The following is a 24,144-nucleotide window of genomic DNA, read 5'->3' on the forward strand; positions in this document are numbered from 1 at the left end:
CAGGCAGCCTTGCACCCTGAATGCTTTGATTAGATCGCTCTCCGTCTGTCTTTCCTCTCTGATTCAATTTCTCTCTCTGAAAGCACTGGCTCTCAGACTACTTTCTGCTGTACTTTGCCTCACATTACAAAACAACTGCTCAGTAGTGTGATGCACCGCTAAGATTTTTTTTTTGCATTTGTCTGTGTACTAACTGTTTTAAAACTAACCCAATTCGTGGCATTTCAAATGCTCGTGCCGGGTAGAACATCCACATCCTAATTATTTTGTATGTCACCGGTAGAGCAGCTGGTAAAGCTCTCCACTAGCATACTGTGAATGACGGTGTTAGGACAGTGTGACCTCCAGACTGCTCCCCCCCCCCACAGTTGAGGCTCAAAGGTTCAGCAGCCATATAGCCATTATTAGGCTCATAGACGGCTTGTGTCTTAATGTTTGACTCAGGTTTCAATATACAGTCTTCGCCATGTCCACACTTGTCCTCCACTCTTCGTTCAGTTCATCTTTGCTCTCCCTTATCATACCTTACCTTATTTTACCCCTCTGCTCATAGTTGGAATTATAGTGCTAGACTAGAGTAACTACCCTTTTTTCTGGCCTCTCCCCGCTTTTTCACCGTTGTTGTACATTTCTTACATAATGCCGTATTCTGTAAGTATCACCATCATCTTAATTGTGCCAGCTGCTGTAGGGTTAATTCCTTTTAGGTTTGCCAACAATTGTCAGCACATTCTAATATACAATATCTTCCGTCTACCTCCTTGGTGCCGTATAAGCAAACCAAATTGACGCAAACTCTGGCGTGTGTCGGTGTGCGCTTCAGCCTGCCTTCTCCACTGTGCCTGCCAAGCATTAAATTCCATCCTGCCCTGCATGTGTTAGAGAGAGGCATTCAGTGTGGGAATATGTTTTCATCCCAACTGCATTGGATTTGTCAACAGGCCCCTGCAATCTCCAGTCTGGCCTCACATCAGGTCTATTCAAGCGCTGTGTGTCTGTCCTCCCCAAGTGTTTGTGTGACTGACTGGAAGATAGCAATCTAATTCAACTGGCAGGCTAGTCGCACTCTGTCTGCCTACGCCACTCTACATTTGAGCTCAGGGCTCTGCCCTGCAGGAGAGGATTTTCTCTCTCCTCCACACTGACTTGTCCTCTCAATTGCTTTTTCCCCTCATTTGTCGTCCCCCCCAACCTCCTCCCTTTTCGCCCCGCAGGCCAAGTCGTGCATCTGTCACATGTGTGGTGCCCACCTGAACCGACTCCACTCTTGTCTCTACTGCGTCTTTTTCGGCTGTTTTACCAAGAAACACATCCACGAGCATGCAAAGAACAAGAGACACAATCTAGGTAAGGCACTCACTCACTCACTGCTGCTTGAGAAACCCTTCTGTTGCAAATCCAAATCAACCAATTGCTTTAGTTAGTCAGAACATCACATTGTGTATCATAGTTCTATTTCAAATAAGTCTCACAATAAAGCTAAAAAGATCAACTCTATATATTGTCCCTGCCTATGTCAAAGCTCAGCCCCTATTCACATTCGCCCTTGTGGCCCACTGCAGCAGCATCAGCTATTATCAGTGGAGGATTACAGCATTACTTTAGGCAAGTGAACCACACGCTAACAGCAGCACATTACCATTCTGGTGGGAGCGCCTTAGCCAGTCAAATGTCATGGGTTTTAAGTTGGTACGGCCCCCTTTTTTCATACAGCAGCAAGGGGAGGGGTAGACATTGCTAATCCGCAGCAGCCAGAAAGCCCTAGCTTCAACCTTAACATGCTAATTATGCTATATAAGACAATTACACTTAATAGGCAAGATTTGATATTACCCTGGAGAAGACGACTAAGCATGGCAGCACGGGGGACAGGAGGGTGCCTTGGTTGATGTCTGAATGGCTATAATTCAATGTATTTCAACAGTTTGACACACACACACACACACCAACCCCCCCCCCCCCATGTGCACGGCTACAGTGTTAATTAGCTGTGAGCTTTCCACATGAGCCTCTCTGACACTGTTCCTCCCATCTCTAATCAAATTAATCCAAACTCCCCTGGTAAAAGATCGCTAGATGGCAAAACTCTCTTCTCAAGACTCCTTTTAATGTCCTTGTCTTCTCCCTTTCCTTTAAAAAAAAACAACCTTCCTCCGAGAAATGCCTTTCATGTCTTCCTAGCTACCTCTTCTCCTTTTCTTTCACCTCCCCGTTCTCTCCTCCTATTTTCCCTCATTCTTCACTCAAATGAGTGTGCATGTCTTGTGCAGTATTCTCTTAGTCTATATATCTTCTTATTATCCCCACTACTTGTGTTGTGCTCATCTATTCTCTGCAATGGGTGCTGCATGGAGCATCCTAATCAGTGCACAGTTACCAATGGTGCTATACGGTTTACAGAAGAAAAGAAAGACCACGTGGAAAAGATGGTCACGCTTTTTTCCAATGAATAGTTCCCCCCCCCCCCCCCCCTGCTCAAAATATGTCTTTGTACGTTCTCCTTTTCCAAACACAAATAAACCCGTAAACACACACGCACAATACAAATAAAAAATGAATAAAAACATGGCACCGTCCGTGGCGACTACATACCATTAACATAACATTCATTTATTTATGTTTTTCTTTTCTACGTGATGTATTCGCTCACTTCCGCAGCTTGGCTGAGCACACACAAAACAGAAAAATGTCCGGTTAAAGCTAAAAATAGGTTGTCACGGCAACAGAGTGGAGGTATTGTTGCCTTGGAGTTTGAGAATGGAAGAGGCTGCTGGTGTTTTTTTAGTTGAAAGCCCAGGTGGTGGTGGTGGTGGGGGTGGGGGCGGGGAGAGAAGACCAATACACCTAGTCCATCACCTAGTCCATCACCGCTCCCCCTCGCATCTCTTGCTAATTGCTCAGTGCAAAAGCAATGAGATAGGAACGTATTGCCGTGAGTTGGTAAAATGCAGGGCGGAGAGGGAGCACTTGTCTCCAGGCTAGCCGTGCCCGTCGGGGGGGTTGGACAGACAGTAAAATAAAAAACCCAATGTGTGCTACTGCGGTGGAGAAAAAAATCTATTTCTAATTACAGTGCAATCTCTCTTTTCTCCCCCCCCCCCTCTCTCTCCCCCTCTCCTTTCAGCGATAGACCTATTATACGGTGGAATATATTGTTTTGTGTGTCAAGACTACATATACGACAAAGACATGGAGCAGATTGCCAAAGAGGAGCAGAGGAAAGCGTGGAAATTGCAAGGTATATCTTTTTGTTATTCTGTAAGACCACCCCTAACACAGTTTTTTTTCAAATGGAGGCCACCGGATACAGTATCTCATTTTCCCGTCACATGTGTGTGTCCTTTGTATCCACAGGCATAGGAGAGAAATACACGACATGGGAGCCCACCAAGAGGGAGCTAGAATTATTACGACACAATCCAAAGCGGAGGAAAATCACTACGAACTGCACCATAGGTGGGCAAGAGAATGCACTGCTGAAGGGATTCTTTCTAGCTGTGTGTGTGTGTCTCTGTACTTGTGACCTATACCGCAAGTGTACTTGGGGTCACTCTTGCATTTTAGCGTGATACCCAATGTCAATAGCACTGGGCAGTCCCACAGGTAGTGCACTGCAAGAGGCAGACTACATAGTTCCCTTTGTGATGGGGCCTGTGTCTGTCTCTCTCTCTCTCTCTGTACTGTGATGGGGCATGTGTCTCTCTATCTCTGTACTGTTCACTCAGTGGTCTGTTGCTTTGGTTTGCTCCTGCCATCTCTATTGTGCCTCTGATTTAGTACATTTGAATGATTTTTATCTTTCCCTTTGCCCACTGTCCCCATGCCATCCTTCCACGCCGTAATATCTCTAAAGAGCTCGGTTGGTAGCCCTTGATTGGGCAATAGACTGTGTGTAATGATGTGTGTGCACACACTAGGACCAGTCTGAAGTGCTAAAAGCTCTGGCCGAGCGCTCTCTTCCACAACCAAACCCCGGCTCAATTGGATTAGCCCCAAGAGCCCGCTGTGTCTCACCTGTTCTACTGGCCGTCATTGATGGGCTGTATCTTTTAGGTTCTCACTCTTAATGAGTCCATTCACAGCTTTGGGATCAGCTACAGGGTGCACACACACACTTTATTTTCTGGCAGCCCTGACCCAACACCGTTTTGTTAACTTTCTAGCCACACATGAAAAGAAAAGAAATGTCTTAGAGTGCAAGTGGCTTTCATGTTAAAGAATTGTATCATATTGTGATGTGTGTATTAACAGGGAGGTTGCATTTACCGCTGTGATATTTGAATGACCACACATTTTTAAATGATTGAATAGTAATTTGGCTTATTAAATGTTATAAAGTATGTAAAATAAAGCCCCAAGAGATATCATCAGGTGATGAATGTTTTGTTGACCATTAACTTAATACCAATATTCAGTCTAGCATCACATAGGAGTAAGAAAGGTGGCAATTTGTCACAATTGACACTCTTTAACTAGGTTGTATTTGGCGTTTTTTTTGTTGCTTTAAATGACTGTAATACTATATTTGAACAATTGATAGCATTCCATGTCTGTGGTTATTTTGGCTAACGATTCAATGTCAGCTACATTAACAGATTTCAGGTCTTTACAGCGTCATTTCATGTCACGTTTAATCTCGATTGCCATGTTGCCCTCATACTCTTTTTTTCTCTGTCTCCTCTCTCTTTTCCCGGCAGGTTTACGAGGGTTAATAAACCTGGGCAACACGTGTTTCATGAACTGTATTGTCCAGGCCCTTACACACACGCCGCTGCTGCGAGACTTCTTTCTCTCCGACAGGCACAAGTGCGAGATGCAATCAAACTCCTGTCTGGTGTGTGAGATGTCGCAGCTCTTTCAGGAGGTAAAGGACAAGCACAGGTTTCTGCGCGTGTGAGCTTGTTTCATGGATTTTCCTTTTTTTTAATCCCTCAATAGAAAAGGGAAGAGTGTGATTTTTAGAATAAGCCATAATTGAGAGCCGTATAGTATAGAATGTTCTCTCCAGCAGGTCCAACCCACTGCAGAAGGCTGAGTCACTGTTGCGCTATTTTGTCAAGTCCAGAGAGGGAGGCAAAAAAGAAAAACCCGCCTGAAAGGATTGTACAGAGCCACTTTTACAAATTAATAGGCAGAGTGCAGTAATTATACTTTGCATTGAACCCTGGTCACTCGATGTGAATTATGTTGCACACAATGCACAGTCATTTATTTCTCTTTTGATACAAACGTTTAGAATTTTACATCTTACAAAACTCATCGGCCCTGAATGTTATGTCATTTCTGCCTGGTGTGCTCCCACACTGCTGCGCTTTTCCTCACACCCTCTCACTTCCCAGTGTATATATGGGCCCACAGATGGCAAGTGGTGCTATAATGACTACTTCAGACACACACACACACACACAGAGCCCTGTCTTGGTTGGCTGAACAGCTACATAACACGTGAAGCTGGTAATGGCTCACCTCTATCACTCAGGGAGGCAGACAGTGATGGAGTATTCAGCTGTGGGAGAGGGAGAATTGAGTGTCGGTCACACAAGAAAGATAATTTAAACACACACACACACACACACACACACACACACACACACACACACACACAGTATGATTCCCAAGCCCCCCCCCCCACTTCCATCTCCTACAGTTGTCCTGTTTTAACCCGCCCTCCATGTCGAGCTGTGACACTGCACTCCATACACACATACTCATGTACGCGCACATGCACACACACACACAGAAAGCTTCTTAAGATGTAAATCAGAGAGGCGCGGCCCACTTTGATCAGTCGCTATGTCTCTCCACCGTTTCTTCCTCCTGTTGTAGCGTCTTTCGTTAGTCAAGCACCTTCAAACATCCGTAAAAATGGAGCAGAGCTTGTAGGATTCAAGAGACGTCAGCGTGGCGTGTTTTTCCCCTTCTCAGTCAGATTTCAGAATGAACTGGGAGAATAAAGAGAGGTGTTAGCGACTTTGTGTGGAAGAAATGAACAGGGTTGGAACTTCATTGTAGCGTTGCACCTCGCCAGCTCTTGCGCAAAGTTTTCGCTCTACCCACCACGTTGCTTTCCATTCCTACCCTGGCGTCTCTTTAGCATTGACCTGGATCGTCACTCACTTGAAATTCCAGGGAGAAATTCTGCACTTTTAGTCCTTTCGACACTTTGTCCTTTTCTGTCGTGAGCCAGACATCTCTCATCTCTATGGGAGCGATGTGATTAGTGTCGGCAACCTGCCACCGTTCGGTAACACATGGTGGAATTCATTCATACCTCACATATCTGAAAGTGGCGTTTAAAAGAAAATCAACTTGACGGGACAGAACATGTGAGTTACGGTTCAGCAATGTCCGTAACTCACAGAACTACATGACAGTGAGCAAAAACGTAGCAGAGAAACAAGCGAAGAGTTGATAGAATATAACATGTAGTGCACAGAGTAAGGCCTGTGGAGAATAAAAATAGGCTAAACCCTTCCCTCTTTCTTCCCTTGCTCCTCAGTTCTACTCGGGCCACCGTTCGCCCCACATTCCCTTCAGGCTGCTGCACCTGGTGTGGACCCACGCGCGTCACCTCGCCGGCTACGAGCAGCAAGACGCCCACGAGTTCCTCATCGCGGCGCTGGATGTACTACACCGGCACTGCAAAGGGGACACCATCAGTAAGCTATATTATAACCAATAAGGAAAAAAACAGCACCCCCCCCCCCCCCCCCCCCCGCCCCCCTGAAAGATTTTCTGTCAGGTCGGGATGGCGGCTTGTTTGTTAGACTGCAATGGGGGGGTTCACGCATTAGAGAGCTGTGTCATCTGAGATTGAGCGGATTGTGTTAACAGAGTTATACGCCTCAGATCTTACCCCTACTGGAAGCGCACAGAAGGAAAGGCTGGAATTGTGTGTACCAAGTGGGGACAGCAAAGCAGGCAGTGTTGGGAATGTCAATACGGCCCCACACTGCAGTCCGATGACAGGCTGACTTCCCCCACAGACCCTTGCAGTAAAGCTGGTTTTCCATTAGCTATGGCTGTGAATCCATAGGGGCTGTGAAGTAGCATGGGCGGAAGTGTGAAGTAAGAAGATAGGGCAGGACAGAGCCTTTCAGAGGTGCCAAAGAGAGATTGTTGCCGTTATCTGTGTGTGTATTTTTAACACTCTGCTCTCTGTGGCTCCCGCAGGAGACGACAACGGCAAGAAGGCCAACAATCCAAACCACTGTAACTGCATCATTGACCAAATCTTCACTGGTGGCCTGCAATCGGATGTTACCTGTCAAGTTTGCCAGTAAGTGTCTGTCTTGTGTGTTTGGCTGTGTATTAAGACACCAAAGGAACAATATACAGTAAAAAATAAACATTTCGAGCTGAGATGTTTGTTGTCCATTCATCTTGAGCATTTACCCCTCCTTCCTGGTTCTCCTACTATTCATATTCATCCATCATTCATTTAGCCTCGGTGTCCTCCATTCTGCTGGGCTGATCAATGTGGACACCACCCCTGTATCCTCCCAGAGTGCTTGAACCAGTGGTTGTGTGCACTCTCCACTGCTCTTATTTAAAAGCAAGCATGGTCTCTGCAGAGAGAGAGGGGGGGGGGGGGTTGTCTAGACAGCAACCCAAGCCATGCCTGACCCCCCAGAGCTGTCCTGTCACATTAAGACAAGCACGCTGCACTGAACTGCAAAGCATCGCACCCAGCCCAGCTCAGTGCAATGTTACCGACCTTCACAGTCAAGCTAGTGATGTTGAATTAAAACCCTTTTTACAGTATAATTATTATAAAAATCTCTTATTCGCTACATCTGTAAGGCTTTTAGCAAGAGAAAAATAATCCCTCCTAAGGCTTTTTAAGTTTAAATGGTACCATATTGGTGCCATATAACTGCAGAGTTGCTTTCTCGCCTTCATAAATGCAAGCCCACTTGTCTTGATGGTGGCCTGCTTGTACCATCAAGTATTACATCACAAACACTCATCCACTGTGCTTAAACATTTGTGTTTATACCGCAAACATTCTACACCGGAAGCCTCCATTTTGCGTGGGGCTGCAGTCCATCATAGCCATCAGGATGTAATGATACAAATTCCTTATGTAAAGCCGATTTTATCTGATGTAACACTCCATTGAATTGCAAATGGGCCCTGGGAGAACAGTGTGGATACAGTATGCACATGCACACTCTCAACCTTCCAGCAGGCTTAGATGATCAGGATAATACAGCGGCTGTTGGAATTTTTACGGTGCATGTGTTGCCATCTATGTCATCATCCTTTCGTCACGGCCTGTAATAAGCGGCGCACAAACCCGCACACGACCACACGCGGGATTATTAAACGTCGTAAATGTCGGACTCCCTTGTCTTTTCCTGCTTTTTTTTTTATTTCTTTGTTTTTTTTTATTTCTCTAGTGGGGTCTCCACGACGATAGATCCCTTCTGGGACATCAGCCTGGACCTGCCCGGCTCCTCTACGCCTTTCTGGCCCCTGAGCCCTGGAGGAGACGGCAGCACAGTCAATGGAGAGAGCCACCTGACGGGCTCCACCACGCTCACAGACTGCCTACGCAGGTACAGCTTCAAGCCTCAGCTCACACCAGGCGCCTTTCTGCCTGTCAGCTTTTTTTTGTTCAAATCTATTCAAAACACCTTCATTTTTCTATATCTCCTTCCCTCCGCCTCTTTTAAAGTCATGGGTATCAATCAATCGTGTCCACTTGTAGGATACTCAAATAGAACTGGTTCACGATCCCCTCCACTTGCACACGGGGGGTCACACACACACGGTGTGTGAGCAGGCATAATAATTCTCTTATTATCCCTGGATCTCATCTTCAACCGTGGGCAGGTTGGGCAGAGCAGGTGGGACCGCTCATATCTCCTCCACCGCCTCTTCATTCTTGCAATTTATTTTTCCCTCCTCTCCTTATCTTATTCCATTCCCTCCCCTCTCCATCTAAAGCCTTCTCCCCCGTGCCCTCACCCTCTACCCCGTGCATTCCTCTCATCCTCCCCCCTCTCTTTTTCTTGCCTCCTTTGCTTTCTGAGTTTTTTTTCTTTTCTTTTTTTAACACTGCAGCTCCTCACACACCCCTAGTTGCTGCAGTAAGTCTCTTAAAGGCACAGAACTAGTTGTTGCTGTTGCCGTGGTGATGGAGGCCTCGGCAATGATAACCAGCTGGGCTCTGGGTTGGGTGGGCTGGCGTACACAGTGGCTGCACCAAAACTCTGCATGCAGATTTAAAGCACAAGCCCTCGTACATTTTCGAAGTAACTTCATGTACGTGAAGAACTAGGGGTTGCTGGGTATGCCATATATATATATATATATATATATATATATATATATATATATATATATATATATTAGTGGTGGGCCGTTATCGGCGTTAACGTGCTGCGTTAACGCCAGACTCTTATCGGCGATAAAAAAAATATCGCCGTTAATCTCTTATTCCACCTCCTGTTCGGCTCAGGGAGCCAGTCATTTGTACAGTTCAGTTTAGACTCGGCCGTAATGCTGCTGCACGCACACACACACACACACACACACACAGACACAGACACACACGCTGCATGTCAGAGACGAGGGGCGAAGCTTCTCTCACACACCCGCCGCTCTCTCTCTCTCCATCACTTGCCCACGACACAATCGGGTATTGGAACGCAGGGTGGGTGTGTGTGGCCACCGGTCGCCACGTGACTATAAGTTTCCAAGTTTTAAACACTTCTATCTCTTCAACGTCAACGTCACCGTACCCGAATCCTAAATATCCCCATAGCAGACGCTATATTTCATCGGGGGGAAAACTTTGTTTTGCGCCACAGTTCGACTCGGCCGTAATGCTGCTGCACACACACACACACACACACACAGACACAGACACAGGCACACACACACACGCTGCATGGCAGAGACGAGGGGCGCTACCAAAAAGACGAGAGGAGCGGTTGGAGCAGTTGGAGAGTTTAGAGACACATGCGCGCACATTTATTTACATAAAATCGCAATCGCAGTCACTTGTGCAGTTATGTAAAATGTTTCACTAAGGAAAATGACAGAAAAAGTAACGCACAGTGACTTTGATGAGTAACTTTAATCTGATTACTGGTTTGGAGATAGTAACGCGTTAGATTACTCGTTACTGAAAAAAGAGGTCCGATGCCGGTAACGCGTTACTATGTAACATCTTGTTGAACATTATTTATTTTCATCACCAATTATCATAGTAGAACAGCTTCCTCAAGCAGTTTGTGATGCATGTTGGAAACAGGAGATGAGCCCCTGGTCTGATGCGCCACCTGGCTTGAGAAACACGTTCTCAAAGACTTACTTTGAGTCATTATTTAGGGAGCACACACATATTATGAATGAATTCAAATGAGCCATTTTAATCTAGATTAATTCCAAAATTAATCTAGATTAATCTAGATTAAAAAAATTAATCTATGCCCACCTCTAATATATATATATATATATATATATATATATATATATATATATATATATATATATATATATATATATATATATATACACACACACACACACACACACACACACACACTAGGGATGCAACAGATCTCAATATAAAATGTAGACTTAAGAATTGTGGATCTTTCGGTTTTACATTTCATGTAGACTTGATAGTTGACATGCTTCATATGGAAACTATCAACTAGCTGGGCGTTTTTTTTTTTTTTTTTTTTTAGCTTATAAGCAAAATAAATATAAAAAATTGGGATAAATAAATCCTCATTGAGCACAAAATGCGTACTGAAACCATGACCTAAGTACCGAGGTACATATTGAACCCTGGGCTAACTGTATTGTTGCATCCCTAATATATAGCATATACCCTCACCGGCCACTTTATTAGGCACACCGGTCCAAATTCTTTCTAACTAATCAGCCAGTCACATGGCAGCAACTCAATGCGTTTAGGAATGAGACCTTGACAGGACAACTTGTTGAAGTTCAAACCGATCAACATAATAGGGAAGAAAGGGGATTTAAGTGACTTTGAACGTGGCAAGGTTCATGGTGCCAGACGGGTAGGGCTGTGTCAAAAAATCGATACAGCGATATATCGCGATACTTAGTTTCGCGATATCAGTATCGATTTTTGTAACGAAAAATCGATTTTTAATTATTTTTTTTTTTTTATGATTATTTTTTGCTTTCCAAGGCTTTATTGACAGTGCAGAGAGACATATATGAAATGGGGCGGAGAGGAAATTAAATGCAAAGAACAACCACGGGTCAGATTCAAACCCATGTCTGATGTCAGTCCTGAGCCTCTAGGATACTGAATATTAAAGTTAGATCAATTTTGTTTATAAGAATACTTAAGATTCACTGTGTCACAAAAGCACCCTGATGTGTTTTCATTTTCAGTGTGTCCTGTACAGTTATGTTGTTATTTTGATGTTATGGCAGCTGCAGCAGTGTTTGATCATTTGCCAAAACCAAAAAAAAGGAAAAATAATAGTAAAGGAAGTTGTGAATGAAATAGTTTTGACTTCATTTGTCTGTGCAATTATCAATATATTGTGCTGTTATGTTTGACAAGGCAACTTGTTTATGGAATATCGCAATATATCGTGATATATCAAGATACGCAATATATCGTGATATATCGTTTTGCGACCTGTGTATCGTGATATGTATCGTATCGCGAAGTCCTTGACGATACCCATCCCTACAGACGGGCTGGTCTGAATATTTCAGAAAATGCTGATCTACTGGGATTTTCAAGCACAAGCATCTCTAGGTTTTACAGAGAATGGTCCGAGAAAAAAAAGAAATCCAGTGGGCGTTAGTTGTGTGGAAGAAAATGCCTTGTAGATGTCAGAGTAGAATGGGCGGACTGGTTTGAGATGATAGAAAGGCAACAGTAACTCAAATAACTAGTTACAACTAGGGGTGTGCACGTGTAACCGTTTAGTAAATCATATCTCCTCCACCGCCTCCTCATTCTTGCAATTTATTTTTCCCTCCTCTCCTTATCTTATTCCATTCCCTCCCCTCTCCATCTAAAGCCTTCTCCCCCGTGCCCTCACCCTCTACCCCGTGCATTCCTCTCATCCTCCCCCTTCTCTTTTTCTTGCCTTTTTCTGAGTGTGTGTATCGGCGGGCGCACACACACACACACTGGGAGTCGCCGTGCTGGGGCTCGAGTCACAGCCACGGACGAGTGATGAAAGATAAGCTAAAGATTAAAGTTACCCAGTTGACGTGAACTACGCGCGTAAGTAGCCCGAACCAACACATGTTCTACCTGCATAAACGTGGACATGTAGAAGCGATAGGCTATATTAATCAGGAAATTAATGAAGGGCGATAATGATGGCGAACACATGACAGGCGAACGTGTGTGTGTGTGTGTGTGTGTGTGTGTGTGTGTGTGTGTGTGTGTGTGTGTGTGTGTGTGTGTGTGTGTGTGTGTGTGTGTGTGTGTGTGTGTGTGTGTGTACCATGGACCTATTATAAGAGGTGTGTAAACAAATAAGAGTGTAGATCATGTCAACTGTGTTTTTACAGGCGAACGAACACGTATGTGTGTGTGCACGCGCGTGTTACGGGTCCCAGGATTGGGGTGCCACGTAAAAATAAAGATATCTGTAATATACAGAAAAGGTGAGAAGCAATGAAGACACGGCTACTTAGTTTGTCATCCAAGTTGAAGCTTGCCAGATCTGCAGCAACTGTGTGATGCTATCATGTCAATATCATAGGTAGTAAATAATATGGATGTAGCATCCGGGCTGACCTCAGTTATTCACACGGCATCCAATAATCCTGGTTTGTGCGCGTCGCCATTTTGTGAGATTTTTACTCCCCCTCACGTCGGGGGGAGGGAGATAGCTGACGTATACCTCCGAGGCAAAGTGAGGGACAACGGGCGGAGAGCTGTCACTCAAGAGATCGCGCCAATACATTTTAACCTCCAAAAGAACAAAAACTACCGTGGTCCAAAAAAATTCATCCCCCTCAGTGTTGTCATGGAGATATGACCTAAACATACAGACTAAAATGGTTTTGTGGACCAGGCTGTAAATAGGTTTAATAAGACTTAGAAAACGGCCTGTCTAACGAGTGAGTCAAAGAAAAATGGCTCAGTCTTGGTACCACCCCCCAGTGGCACTTCCTGGTTACTACAGTTGTGGTCACTTCCTTATTGGATGCTGGTAAAAATCGCTGAGGTTGGGGCTTGGTCAATATGGAACAAAACCTCTGAGGAATGTTAACCACACCTTGTTGAAAGTATGCCACGAAGAATTAAGGCAGTTCTGGCCAAAGGAAGTCCAATCCTGTACTAGCATGGTGTACCTAATACAGTGGCCAGTGAGTGTGTGTGTGTATATATGGGTAAACCATAATGGTTATCTTTCTTTATTCCCTTGTTTTAACTTAACCTCTCCTTTACTGAGATGCTCTCTGTTCTTACTCTCCCTCTCTCACTGCAGGTTTACGCGGCCCGAACATCTAGGAAGCAGTGCCAAAATCAAGTGCGGCGGTTGCCATAGTTACCAGGAGTCGACCAAACAGCTGACAATGAAGAAGCTCCCCATCGTAGCGTGTTTCCACCTCAAAGTGAGTCAGCCGGTGTGACAGCGACCTGCCATTCACCCCTGGTTACATTGTATTCCACTGACGATTCTGTTATTAAACGGTGCAATGAGCCTTTTATAATTCACACATCTGTTTGCCAGTTGTTACTCCACTACAGCAGATGCAGAAGTGTCTTTTTAAATGTGGCATGTGGCTCAAACGTTTCTGTTGAATCATTCTATCCTATCGTACATTGAAGTTTTTGTGTAACAGCAAGTATTGCAATAATATGCCCTATTAAATGGTTGGCCCTGTGTGTATGCAGCCCTGCATCTGATGGGAGGCAAATTTCAGTAGTGTTGCGGTTTCTTAGCTGTCACCACACTGCTTGTGCGTAGGTGTGTTAATAATTCGATTCCGTTGTTGGTGCATTACCTCCCGCTGTGTGCAGCCCCCTTTCACACACCGTCCCAGGACACCTATGATTTGAATGACTCATACAGTGCTCCACCGTCCCATCTTTTATTTATCATAACAACATTGAGGGGCCCATAACTTATTTATGATATTCATAAGAACAGGCTGCAAGAAGATTGTCTTCCAATTCCAGCCCGTGTTATTATCTTGTTACCAACGTGTTAAATGCGTGTCGGCCAAAAAACATGGCATTTTCACCTTTTTCCCTGAGATGTGTTGTATCTTTTTGCTTGTTGTACTGATGACGCATGTTATTTCTAAATAAGTGTCCTCTCCCCTCCCCCCCTCCCCCCACTCTCTCTCTCTTTCTTTCTCTTTTTCCATTTTCCTGCCCCCTCCCCCCCCTCTCTCCTCTCTGGCCATCCCCAGCGGTTTGAGCACTCAGCCAAACTGCGGAGGAAGATCACTACGTACGTTTCCTTCCCACTAGAGTTGGACATGACACCCTTCATGGCATCCAGGTGAGCGTCTCCAACCAATACAGTCAATCATTTTCTATATGTATTTACTCATATAGTTGCCCTGTCGCGGTTCACACCTTATTTACTTTAGTTTATAACATCTTTAGGTCATGTACATACTGTGGGATAAACAATACAAACTGTGTACTCACAGTAATTGCACACAAATGCATGTATGCCAAACCGGCGTTATTAAAATGCTCCACATACATATATACTGGTGTCAGTAGAGCATGCAGCAGCAGGCTTGCCCCACCCCTGGCTGTAGCATCTATTCAGCTCAGTTCAGAGACAGACTGGATCATTAAGAAGATATCAGCTTTTCAATGCGTTGGATCATTCTGCCACCTAGTGGATTTATGTGCATGTGTGGCATGTTTACATTAGCACGTAGCATTATAAATGCCAACGTCTTGGTGTTGTTCTTTCCGTCTCCCACAGTAAAGAGAGCCGAATGAACGGGCAGTATCAACAGACGGTGGATGTGTTAAACAACGACAATAAGTGAGTACCATGGGAAACGTATATATATATATATATTACAGTTAAACTGATATTTCTCAACACACTGCAGCTTCATAGCAGCAGCGACATCATGGTGGGAATTATTTCTACTGTAGCACGGCAGCACATGCTAATGACTCTGAGCAATCAGGCTGTGACTTCCCCCCCACCCCCCAAATTAAATCAATTTCAAGCCTATTAAAAGCTGCTTAGCTTTCTTCATCCATGGCAGTTACAATAGCTTCTCATTTTCCAGGACATTCACAGAGAATTGACTGTCTTTAGTACCAGTGACAGGATGGCTTGTAGTAGAGACAATGGTGAGGCCTCTATAAAACCCTAAATAGAACCTGAGAGAGCGACTGTAATAAATAAATGAAGGCACCCATGTATGGCGAAGATTAACAGGGGCATAGTCGAGCATCTTCAGACAAAGGAACAAAGAAAAATTCACATTTTTATATTTGACCCTTCTTTTTTTTATCATCTGCAGGTATTCCTTGTTTGCGGTTGTCAACCACCAAGGCACATTAGAGAGTGGCCACTACACCAGCTTCATCCGCCAGCACAAGGACCAGTGGTTCAAATGTGACGACGCCATCATCACCAAGGCCAGCATTAAGGATGTACTCGATAGTGAAGGGTAGGAATGGAACCATGACATCAGCAATCATTACAACATGATCCACTGTTATGAAAGCTGAATCTTAAATGTGTGTGTCCTCCCTTTTCCCCCCAGGTATCTCCTATTCTACCATAAACAGTTCCTTGAGTACGAGTAGTCTTTGGCAACCATATACCATGAAGAACCACTGCTTCTAAATGACTGGGGGACAGGACGTAAAAAACACACACACACACACACAAACCTACCTGAAACTCTATGTGAAATAACCAGTCTGCTCCTCCAAGCTGTGGAGGACGAAAAAAAAACAACAACAAAAAAACAGACGTGTGAAATCATGCAACCTTTCAACAGAAAAACAAAAAAAAAAACGGAAAAGACAAAACAAACAAGCACTGAGCTACTCCTTGGCATCTACTTGACAAAACTGAATGAAGAGGAGAGATGGGAGGCGGGAGGGAGAGTCGGGCATTGTCAGCAGGCCTGGGGCAGACGGGGAAGAGGAACACCCACACCCCCCACCACCAACTTCCCCTTCAAATCTCTACACCCTCCTCTTCCGGCTGCAGGGGCAAAGTCTGAGCGTGACCACCTGTCATGTCGATTGGGCACATGTGGATTTTTCTTTTCTTCTTACAGTATTTTGCCCCTCCCCCCCACACATACACACCCTTCATCTCTCCCCCATGGTGCTCTCGTTTCAACTAACCAAGCATTTACAGAAGTCACGACAGAAGACAGTTTTTCTTGTCATATGCATAATATGGGACTAAAACGCAAAAAAAAAAAAAAAGTAAAAAGAACAAGAATAGAATCAACTTATTATGATGAACTTTGCAAGAACCTTTTTTAAAGGTATGGTTATGATTCTTTATCGTTTGTGACTTGGAGTCATGATAAATACTGTATATGAATCTAGTATACATCTATTTTTTAAGAGCAAAGAAAAAAAAAACATGGGAGAGCTTAGAGACACTGCCTTTGCCAGTTGCTGGGGAAACGCTGCCATGGAAACTAAGCAGATTTGGACCCGAGTGCGCTCATTCATGTTCCATTATTTACTGTGTTGATTGTTGTTTTTTTATTTAGTCTGGTTGAGGACAGGGAAATATCTATATATTTTTTTAGCAACTCATTTAATTTTGAGTTTTTTTTTTGTTTACTGTTCTTTTCAGTGTCTTTTTATTTTCTTATTATTTTCAGTATGTCCTTCGCTGTCCCGGTACTGGAAATTGATTTTTTTGGTCGTATTATACTTTCATTCTTGTGGAATTGTCGGTATAATGATGGTGATGATTAAATTGGCTCACTTTTTTTTTTTTTTTTTGCTGTTTTATGAATTGTATGTTGAATGTGAGCTTTGGGTTTGGCATTCTGAAGAGAAGACTCGGTACATGAACTCCAGATGACGGTCCTGTAGTATGTGAGGATATATGCTGTGGTCTCTCCTTCCATTGAACACCTTGAATGCTCTGTGCAACAGAAAGAAAAAGAAAAAAAAAGCCCTTTTAACAACACTGCATGCAACTGGGCTCTCATGTTCTTATACTACGTGATCATTTTGCCCTCAGTAATTGCCTCAAAGGCCTGCTGTCAAAACCATTTATGTTCTGTAGTTTTTTTGGGGGGAGAGAGACGGGAAGACGGTCATGAAAGAGAAATATATAAAGGGTTAAACACATTGCACATATATGAGCATTATGCGACCACAGCCTAGCACTGAATCCATCAGTGTTAATTTCTCCATGGCAACTGTGTGGCTGGTGTAGTAGTGTGTCTTGCCTCTGCAGTGCAGTAAACCCAGTGCTCTATTCAATCAGTATGCTGTCAAGACTTAAGATAATGCACATACACATCAGGGTGTTGTGGTCTGTTTTGTTTAATAAATATCACTGATTGTGTATGTATTATCAAAAGAATAAAAAAAAGTAAAGAATTCAAAAAAATATTCACTCATGTATAAGATGAGGGCTCTAACCTGTCACAAAGTAATGCCACATTTAAAAAAAGAAAAGAAACCACAACCCCCTGGTTGTTTAGCTGCTCTGTCATTGAAAACAAACATGCATATCCTTTGGTCTCCTGGAGAACCCCTTCGCTCCGGGACAAACGGTGGGGTTTCTGAACAGTCAAATCAAAAGACTTGTGAAATGCTGGCGCTATGATTCGGATGGATCATGGCAAACCCAAGGACATTCAGGGACACAGCTGAAACGAAAAGGAAGAGGAGAGCTTCATTATCCGTTTCAGTGATTAAACTCAGAACAAAACTGGAATGTGTGTGTGTGTGTACCGTCTTTTTCGTCTCATTCCTCCATCCAATCTTCCCTGTCACAGGGACAGTATCATTCTTGGAATCAAAGCAATGTGGTGCCTCTGACCCTGTATTACTGCCAGTGTAGTGTCACTGTAGAACAAGCAAGTAAGTGCAAGGCAACAAGATCACTTCCAAACAAACACTCTTACCTCTGTTGTGTCTGGCTTGTTTTAACAACTCTAGTTATGTGTGTGATTATGGCGCCACTTTGTGGTCAAACAGAGAAGCACAGATGAGGTTGGAAATAAAAACGACCTGTCATCAGCATTCCGTGCAATACAGATTTGTAAATACATTCTAGACTGAAACCATGTAAAGAAAATAAATGTATTACACATTTAAATCAGCTCAAAGTTGCTTCCATATTTAAAGATGCATCTGTCTACAGTCATTGGCAGCAGACAATACATTACATTATCTAAAATAATTGACAAGCTTAAACTTATGCATGTGTTCTTGTATGTAAGCCTACACTATTCTGCCGTCATAACATTTCTCATTGAGTAATTTAAATATTATGTCTTAGCATTATGTTTTATTATAAAGAGGGGGACTCCACAATATTGCACCAAAATACACATTACTATATATCATTTCCTTTATTAAGTTTCAACACAGATATGCACATCCTTTGTTTTCTCGGTCTAACCTTGACTTTCAATGAACAGTGAAGAAACATTCATAGTGATGCAAACGTTCTATTGAAACAGTAAAAGCCTTTGACAGTCATGGTTACATTTCCCAAAGCTAATAAAGACATTCCAGCTATTTAATGTTATAAAGAATATTGTAAAAACTCAACTAAAACACACACGGAACAAATATCAAGAAGATATTGTGGCGTATAGTCTCTACGAAATGCAGCTATTTAAAAAAAAGGAAATATGAAACTGCAGGCATTGTTGTTAGAAAAAGGCTTTGCTAGGATCAAAATGACTTCGACTCTACAACAGTCTGCATTACCTAACAGAATATCTGCTATTACCGTGCACTAAGCAAGGTGTTTGCTTTGGCGCTACATAATTAGTTGTACTGCAGCACAAACACGCACTATACACTTTCACCAGGTGTTCCTTGTAATTGAGGTTTGAATGGTGATTCAAAATGCATCCGAAAAAAAAAATCTCTACATTTATAGTTTTCATGTCCAGAGACATTTCTGTTTGGACTATTATGCTAATTAATGTAACCATGGGACCAACACAGTTGCTATGGAAATTACAGGGGTTTTGTATGGATGGAATATACTGTATCAAATATCAATTGTACCAATTTTTTTTAAAAGAGACTGGCAGGGTCTGTGTCATTGCAGCACGCAGGCTCAGGATTCATTTGATCATTTACCAACGTGTCACTGGCTTTGGTGTGTGTGTGAGGGGGAACCTGTACATGTGAGGTCAAGGTTTGATTACTCATGGAGATAGTTATCTCACTACGGTGACAGACCGACGGGTCGGAGAACATGAACTGTGGACTACTGGAACATCACAGTGGGAGTATGATAAAAAGGAACACCAGAGCCTCTTGAGGATAAGTGTTCTAGCCCTTCACAAAATCAACATCTGTCACCGCGACCGTAAAAAATCAGAACATGGCCTCAGATTTGATAGGATGATGTGTTTACAAAGCAGAGCACGAAGTAGGGCTGCATTGGCCAATCCAAGCATCTTCTATTTGTCAAAGAAAGTCAAAGAAAATAGAGACACAGAGGAGAAACCAAAAAGACAATTACCAAACAGTCCAATCCCCATACTTCTCTACTATTTAGTATGCCAGAAAAAGATTTAGGATGTCCCAAATACATGCACGTCAATTGTAGTATGCTGAAAATACATAAATGCCCCACTAACTCCAATAGCATTTTGGAGTATTCGTCTTTATTCTTGACATTTCTCAACATAATGAAAACAAAATCTTCCTTAGCTGATTTTTTTCTCTCTCCCGTGGCCCTAAAACTCTTCTGTACTTTAGTATGTAGTAAAGTAAAAAGAAAGAGTATGTGATTTGGAACACAGGGAGTCTTTTTTTCCCCCCATAATACAACAACATGGAATTTCAATAAACCTATAAACATATGTTTAAATTCAGCTTAAATCCCAGTGCACTACTCCTTCCCTTAAGCTTCTTATAACTCTATCAAAAGACAAGGGAAACTGTTCGACACACTACTGCCCTGGAGAGACAGATGGACAGGAAATGGGAGTGAAATAATAATGTTTCTAAATATTATCTAAGAAGGTGTTATGTTCTCACGTGACATACAAAACAAAAAGCTAAGCAATCACTCAGCAACATTGAATAACTTAAGAATCAGCTACTGTAACAGTGGCGATGACACCACAATTAATACACGATATACACAAATAGCTCTTGACAGGCATACAGTGACATTACGTGATATTGCCCTACATCATTGTAAGTCAAGTTTATGTACATCTTAGCAGCACTTTGGTTAGAGGCTGGCTCGAGCCAGTAACATTAATATGATATGAATTATGCATGTATAGCTGTAATTAACATTTGCCTGCTGACTGAACACTGTTGTTAACGTTTACATTGGATGCAATTCCATCACGTAATTAACATCTGTCACATATTAAATCTGAGTTTTACTATACAAAAAACAATGACACAGGTAGTTCATTCCCCTTCTGTCTGAAGAAAAATCCTACCCATCCACAAGACAGATTTCAAACTTAAAAACTAAATGACACTAAATATAAAAATCCTCTGGTTTTCTAAACAGTCTCTTTGCCCATTCTCTGTACAGTTAGTTACAGTCAAACCACTCCCCAACCTGCGGACGAGCAAAGACATTATAGAGACATTATAGAGATGCCAGTTTTGACAACAGTATGTCGTTGTACAGCATGTGAACACACTGTTATATTGTATATTTTTACACAGTACTGGACAATGGGGAACTTGGCACAGGCTCTCTAGGGTCAACTATGTATATAATCCTGCGTCTCCAGGGAAAATGTATGTCACCCAGGAGACCATTCGCAAGTGGGCGTTAGTATCCATTCTACCTTACCTCTTGAGTCAATATGCTGGAAACAAACAGTCCTACAATTTTTTTTTATTAACAGCATGGAGCGCACACACACATGTACTGTATAAACTCCTGGATATTTGATTAAGGATGTGTTTACGGCCGAAGGAAAGCCCAGCAATATGTCAAAGGCAGATAAGGGAGCTGTGCAGTTCGACATATTTTTGTATTTCAATTCTGTTGGTGCTTTGTACTCCTTAAACTCTGTGGACTTCTTGTTCAATATTGAATCCGGTCTTCTCCTTCTCTGCTGTGGCCCTACAGATGTTGATAAGAGCTGACTGTTATTAGTTTTCAGAGAGATGGCTGTACGTATGGGAGTCCTATCGCCTTCCACTCAGATGCTGGTCTGCAGGTCTCCATTCAGCAGAGTACTCTGGGTCTCTGTCGGGTCGTTCATCATGCGAGACTTATCGTGCCGGCTATCTGTGCGCTCCAGCTCGTCCAGACCACCCACTTTCTTCAGACACAGCACATTCTGGAAGCTCTTCTTGAAGTTCTCCGACAGGAAGGCGTAGAGGATGGGGTTGGCGCAGCTGTTGGCGTATCCCAGGACCACCACGAAAGCGAAGGTGCTCCTCAGGATGGGCGTGGTGCTGATGGTGCCCGTCACAGAGGTCACGTTGAAGACGTAGAAGGGCAGCCAGCAGAAGACAAACACCGCCACCACGATAGACACCATGCGGGTCACCTTCTTCTCCGAGCGCTTCCTCTTGGAGGAGCCCACGCGGATGCCCGAGGACTTGACCTTGATGATGATGAACAAGTAGCAGAGGCAGATGACCATGAGGGGCAGGAAGAAGCCCAGGACGAAGGTGTAGAACATGAAGGCGGTGTAGTAAGCCTCCTGGGGCTCGGGCCACACGATGGTACAGAAGCAGCCGTTGTGCTTGGTGATGACGCCGCTGTAGATGACGATGGGCAGGTTGACCAGCAGCGACACGCCCCACACGGCTAAGTTGACGGTCTTGGCCATGCGCGGCTTGCGCCACTTTGTGGACTTGATGGGATGCACCACGGCCAGGTAGCGGTCGATGCTCATGACCATCAGGCAGAAGATGGAGGTGAACTGGTTGAGGGAGTCGACGGTCATCACCACCCGGCAGAGCACGGGGCCAAAGGGCCAGTGGACCAGAGCCAGCTGGATGGCGATGAAGGGCAGGCCCATCATGAAGAGCACGTCGGCCACAGCCAGGTTGAGGATGTAGATGTTGGTGACCGTCTTCATCTTGGCGTAGCGCAGGATGACGTAGATGACCAGAGCGTTCCCACAGAGGCCCACGCCGCACACCAGGAAGTACAGGCAGGTGATGACCACCGTGCTGGTCTGGTCGAAGCTGTGGTCCGTGTAGTTCCCGTGGAGGTCAGACTCGTTGCCCTGGAGGAAGCTCTCGTACATGAGGTGCTCCGACAGGTTGGGAGGGGACGACGGGAAGATCCAAGAGTCCATGATAGAGCCCTGTCTCTCTCTCTCTGTCTCTCTCTGTCTCACGTGGGTTATGGCATCTCACCTGCTCACATAGAGACTTATGTCAGTAACAGACAGTGTAAAATACTTTGAAATGAGCTATTTGTTATAAATGATTTGTAGAACCCTGACAACTGTGGTCTAGTTGACTGAGAATACAATACTCATTCCACTTGACATGATTTTTTCTTGTTGATTTTATGCTTTCCAGAAGATAGAGAAAGGTCAGATCAATAGTCCTCATCTTCATTATATAGATATTGAGCATGACCTCTCATCCTCCCTCATTCTGAAGGGTGTCCGATGAGTCACAATGTGATAATTCATGTCAAATCTCTGTGTTGTCATTTAGAAGAAAATATTTTCTTTTCAGATGTTTGACTTAGATGTTACATGATAACTTGTGTCCTGGCCTTTGAAAAAGAAAACGTCCCTATTATTTTGTATACTTTCTATCTGATACAATATATCTCTCTTGAGAACATTGATTGATTGATTGATTGATTGCATTTGTGTAAAGGAGAAGACTTCAGGCCCTGTTGGCCACTGCTCTCTCAATCTGCTGCACCATACAGTGATACGCCCACCCTGGGGAAATGCTTGCCCTTCACATGTTGCTAAATTTATTAGGGGGTTGGGCACGGACGTATATTAATCCTAGCCTAAGTAATTGAATGAGAGGAAATCACTGAAACTGCCAATAGCCTCGCCACCATCAGATTGAAGTGTTTGTCTCTGCCAATTCACAGGAGGCAAGCGCAGTCCGACAACTTAGTTTGGGGCCAATAACATAAGAGGTTTTATTATGCCAGTTTATCATTTGCACCCTGGCAGCAGGAGAGGGTGGAGGCTGCCTGGATTCACAAAACATAGCTTTTTGGTCTTCAACTACTCTGCGTTGTCTGATTCAGATGGATGGACAGAATACTGTGTGATGTAACAGTTGGAAACCCATCAGTCAAGAGAAACATATTTTGATTGCGTTGCATTAAGATAAATCAAGCATATGATACTAAATTATTCCTATGGAAACAGACCACCAAAATGACATCATCAACTGACCACATCCCCTCGAAACATTGAGGTGAAACACACGTCACTGATCGCCGTTGGTATAATATTTAGTTATAAAATATTCATTTAGTGACTTGTTACATTGCACTATTTGAATCATTGAGCACAGTATGTGCAACATGTATCTTTTCTTATACGTTTTTCCAGCTTATTCAAGTGGTATTTCTCTTCTTAACTGCACAAGGCCATATGAAACACTGCTCTAACTTCTGCGTTTTTGGCTAGAAGGTAAGAGATGGAATAAAAGCCGAAAAAAGGATAACATGCTCATAGTCGACCCTAAAAATCCAGATTAAGGGAAAATAAACTGAGCAATGTGTGTTCAAGTCGGGGATTTGATTGAATGAGGAGTCTTTTTGCTATACAATAACGTAACATTTCTCCATGTTTAACTTTATATTCATGTATTAATCAAATGAACTTGGTAATGATATAGTCGTAGCCTATCTTTACTGACGTGCACAGCCATGACAGTTCCCCAAATCACTCTACCTCAACCAAACAAAAGTATCATTTTACCTGCAACTGGATTTAATCTCATTGTATCTATGTGCGGATCAAAGTCTTCCACTTTCTATGTGCAGAATCGCATTCCACGTCTTCAAATATTGCTCAAGT

At 43.5% G+C, this 24,144-nt stretch overlaps 2 protein-coding genes across 2 annotated transcripts in view; one reads left to right on the plus strand and one right to left on the minus strand.

The window, feature by feature from the left end:
• LOC307263284 (ubiquitin carboxyl-terminal hydrolase 22-like) overlaps positions 1-17,981 on the plus strand; it is a 29,428-nt gene extending 11,447 nt beyond the window's left edge. The window contains exons 3-14 of the mRNA XM_080044409.1: positions 1,215-1,347; positions 3,125-3,238; positions 3,355-3,456; positions 4,698-4,864; positions 6,500-6,659; positions 7,174-7,279; positions 8,403-8,561; positions 13,461-13,587; positions 14,392-14,483; positions 14,925-14,987; positions 15,481-15,630; positions 15,727-17,981. Of these exons, the coding sequence (XP_079900535.1) occupies positions 1,215-1,347; positions 3,125-3,238; positions 3,355-3,456; positions 4,698-4,864; positions 6,500-6,659; positions 7,174-7,279; positions 8,403-8,561; positions 13,461-13,587; positions 14,392-14,483; positions 14,925-14,987; positions 15,481-15,630; positions 15,727-15,769 (1,416 nt within the window). The 3' untranslated portion in view covers positions 15,770-17,981. The remainder of the gene's footprint in view (positions 1-1,214; positions 1,348-3,124; positions 3,239-3,354; positions 3,457-4,697; positions 4,865-6,499; positions 6,660-7,173; positions 7,280-8,402; positions 8,562-13,460; positions 13,588-14,391; positions 14,484-14,924; positions 14,988-15,480; positions 15,631-15,726) is intronic.
• A 3,340-nt stretch (positions 17,982-21,321) lies between these two features.
• On the minus strand, positions 21,322-22,434 carry LOC307263300 (somatostatin receptor type 2-like; the record flags this gene model as incomplete). Its single annotated transcript, XM_080044428.1, has 1 exon — positions 21,322-22,434. One exon carries the CDS (start codon positions 22,432-22,434, stop codon positions 21,322-21,324), a length of 1,113 nt encoding a protein of 370 aa, XP_079900554.1.
• Positions 22,435-24,144: the final 1,710 nt, after the last annotated feature.

Source organism: Ammodytes marinus, assembly GCF_949987685.1.
Source record: "Ammodytes marinus genome assembly, chromosome: 16".
Taxonomy (NCBI): domain Eukaryota; kingdom Metazoa; phylum Chordata; class Actinopteri; order Uranoscopiformes; family Ammodytidae; genus Ammodytes; species Ammodytes marinus.